The sequence below is a fragment of the Varroa destructor genome, unplaced genomic scaffold (assembly GCF_002443255.2).
Source record: "Varroa destructor unplaced genomic scaffold, Vdes_3.0 BEIS01000001.1, whole genome shotgun sequence".
NCBI classification, from domain to species: domain Eukaryota; kingdom Metazoa; phylum Arthropoda; class Arachnida; order Mesostigmata; family Varroidae; genus Varroa; species Varroa destructor.
This window is the reverse complement of record NW_019211454.1, coordinates 60,001,255-60,005,013: the sequence shown is the minus strand read 5'-3', so window position 1 is coordinate 60,005,013 and position 3,759 is coordinate 60,001,255. Positions and strand designations below refer to the sequence as shown.

Sequence of the window (3,759 nt, the reverse complement as noted above, 5' to 3'; positions counted from 1 at the left end):
CCGTGCGGCCGAAGGTACAAGCAAAGCAGGATAAAAATACACGTTTGCTGTTCAATCTATTGGAACCTTGTAGAAGAAAAGTCACAAGTCTAAGATAGGAACTGATTAATAACAGTCATATATTTAGGGCCTTGACGTAAACAATGCATGAAATGGTGGTTTAGGAGTGTGAGTCAATGGGCATTAGGCGTTCCGCGTTACACACGCATTGTTTACGCGCATCATTGGCGCAATATACGCGATCACTGCTCGTGCAGAATCCGCGGTAGAACTACTGCACGTCCGTTCATGCGTGGCCTATATGAAAACATCAGCTGCGGACGTGACATTTTGAATTGTTCGCGGCTTATTTGAACGTCGGCTGCTTACAAAGAGACACACTCAATGAGGAAGGCTCTTTTTATCCGAAGTTTCTTGGCCAGTGAGGTGTTGGACGCGGTCAAAACTGAGCATGATACATTTGTTTCTGAATAACCTGCCGCATTCCTTTTGGGCTTTTTGCACCGAAGTACGTTGCCAAACCTGACAGTCTTGTGCGTCGTGTGAGTCTGTGTAAATATTATTAGAAGTTTGTTCGAAGTTTTGATCGAATCTCTAGAGGACGCCACTAGAATAGGAATGGATCATCGTGGTGTGTACGTGGCGTAAGGTCAGTGCTATTGACTTTTGCGACTCTCCGTACACCTTAGTCATTAAACACTTGGCCTCAAACGGTATCCGCTGTGCGATTACCGGTTACGTGTTCTGTGCCATAACGATTCAGCGTGGTAGCGAATCACACACATTCGTACGGGAACAAGCGCAGCTATGGAATCAAAGCTCTACAGATACCTACTTGAGAACGAATTGTGCCGGAACATAACTTTACTCTATGCCGGTTCTCACTGTCTGCAGAGTAGGGCAGCGTGTAATGGGGTTAACATTGATGATCTCGAAATAAAACTTGGACTAGAGGCAGCAACGATGTATATTGACATTCTACAAACCCAACAGAGGCCACAAAATGATCGCATAACAAAGTTGCTCATCGAGGCTTTCAATATTTTGCTGGCGCTTAAAGACCAGTATGGAATAACTACTGAGGAAGTAAATGAAAATGTGAGCCCTATCACTGAAGAAGCATACGACAGTGATCCGAGCGGTTCACGGATGAAGCTGATTCAGCTAGTGAAGGACACTCCCTATCTATACGATAAATCGCATAGTCTCAACCATAGACCGGAAATCAGAGTAGTTGGCTGGAATAAAATCGGATTTCAGTTAGGCATTCCAGCGCAAGACGCAGTCAAGAAATGGACAAGCCTGCGCGATAGGTACAAGCGGGAGCTGAATCGAATGTGCAAACTTTCGGCCATGGGTCAAGCATATTGTCCAACCTGGGAGTGCTACCCACTTCTGCATGCAATGTTATATAAAAATTACATTAAAGACATTGAGAAATCCGAGATTTCTTACACAGATGATTATGTTGACGCACCGTTTAGTTATACTCAATACAGACCCGATCGTAGGAAGGCTCCAACTGTAGAGACTCCTAAAAACAGGACTCTTAAAGCGTCTAATGAAAAACCCAATCGCACTAAAATAAGTCCTTCAATTGATTCAGGCGTCGCGGCGAAACGATGCCTGCGATTTGGTTCGCACGACGATGAGTTTATCAACCTTAATTCCGATAAGGCACAGTCTGAGCAAAAGGCCGCACATACAGACGAGGAGTTCGTCCGACGGCTAGATGAAGATCTGAGCGTAATCGAACGCTTAGCCCTGCTTAAGCAACGTAGTATAAGAAAACGGTCGTGCAGTGGACAGTTGGAGTTAGTAAAAACGCTGAATACAGAATATTGCAAGAACCTCGACCTCGACCTCGACCAAAGCCTGGAGATCGGGTTTGTGGGTGGAGGTCTTCACCAACTGGCCAATAAAAGAAGTAGAATAAGCTTACACTAAAAAGTATAACGACGTAGCTATTTTGATTGGCTTGAGAATATACACGCCAAAGGATACAGATTTGTACATGTCTATGTCCTGAATTGTATCTTGTAATAATGCCATGAATGATAACAATTGTACCATTGCGGCAAAGCAATCGATATGACTACTATAAATATTAACCACATAGAAGAACAAGAAGAATTAGCATGCTAGAGCTATAATTTGACCGTCAGCGACGATTCGCATGTGTGCCGTTAGCTTTGTAAATATATAAAGGGATTAAATTCAGTTTTTACAAAACAATCTACAAGTAAACTTTGCCAGTTTAATATATGGTTAACCTCCTGGTCATACTTACGCTACTGATTTCGATAACAACAACAACAACAACCTTGTTGCCAGGAAAAGTAAAAAAAAACGTGTATAATTAGTTTAGCAAGGTAAGTACGACGGCTTCAGCAACGGGACTTATCTGCTAAAATAGAAAATTTTGTTATCTATCCATGTGCAAATCCTTTACCAATCAGCGTTTGCACGTATACGTAATGTGTTATTTTACGACCAACAAAAGCATGGGCTACAAAAACAGTCGATATCTATGCTCAGTCGTTGCTTTACTAGGAAAACACAAACGTCTCTCAAGCAAGTTGTACAAATTTCCCTAAAGGCCTGTTATATTTCTGCTATAATACGAAATATTTTTCATGAAATATATATGTATATATATACATATTGGGTGCATTTTATTAACGTCGTGTTAGGAGACATGATTATATAATAACATTCATTCGTGTCTTTTGTATTCCATAGGACACTTTTCCAGTTGGCTCTTGCGGTTCTTAACTTACGTAGCGTTTTGTTTTCTAATTGGTATTCGCAATCGATAAACCTTACTGTGTTAAGATTGAGGGCCAAAAATTGATGACATTGCGGACTTAACGTACCGTGATGAACATTGCCGAGTAAATTTTTGGTCTAAAACAAGTAAGTAGAAACTGCACTTCAGTCATCCTTTTCCTTCAAGCCTCTGTCAATATTTAGGTCAATATCTAGCAATGGATTGACTATGTGTAACCGCTTTAGCCGAAACAGCATGTACTATATAGAACACTTAATTCTCTAAGTATACACCTAAAGGTGGGCCCGTTCACAGTGTTCCGCTTCCTATTTAACTCCGTTGAACAAGCTATATGTACCGTAGTGTATAGTGTTCGGCACTGAGGCAGGGGGGCCATTACTCTGAGGCTTTATAATACAAACTTTATTAGACAATTTGCAATTTTATGTTACGGCCTGCACTCAGTATTACAAAGCAGCCCTTAACACAAATCAAACATGATAAAAAAAAATAATGATCCTGCGATGAGAGTTTCCACCTAGCCCAAGAAGTATCCAGTTGCTCTGATTTAGACTAGATTCAATCGATTTTTATTGTAGAAAAAAAATTCATCGATATGACTTTTTCTTTTTTCAATAAAACAAAAATTGCATTTAATAGGTCAAGTCTTGAATAACAAAAAGTGACTCTTTAAATATCCATAAAATATGCCAATGATATCTAACTCTGGCAAACACAACTTCTTCTTCCTCTTGTTTTTATATATATATATTCCAGTTCGATTTAAATTGCCACTGTTCAAATTATATGCATTATATTCAAAATAACCGGCTAGCCAGAATAATAAGAAATTTACGAATTGCCGTCCCTTAATTCAACCACTTAAACAGATTGTCGTTGAACCACCTGTCGCGTAGCTTGATATTAGCTATTTTTTTTCTCCAAGAGGTAATAGGTGCTTTGATACTTGCAGCGAAGTTATGCACATC

The 3,759-nt window shown here is 40.1% G+C and overlaps 1 protein-coding gene across 1 annotated transcript; it reads left to right on the top strand.

The window, feature by feature from the left end:
* Positions 1-339: 339 nt before the first annotated feature.
* On the top strand, positions 340-2,662 carry LOC147758888 (uncharacterized). Its single transcript, XM_086978351.1, has one exon. It carries the CDS (start codon positions 808-810, stop codon positions 1,945-1,947), a length of 1,140 nt encoding a protein of 379 aa, XP_086834477.1. The 5' UTR covers positions 340-807; the 3' UTR covers positions 1,948-2,662.
* The last annotated feature ends 1,097 nt before the right edge of the window (positions 2,663-3,759 follow it).

Coding starts and splice junctions, on each gene's coding strand:
- LOC147758888 (XM_086978351.1), top strand. CDS start 808: ATGGAATCAAAGCTCTACAGATACCTACTTGAGAACGAATTGTGCCGG.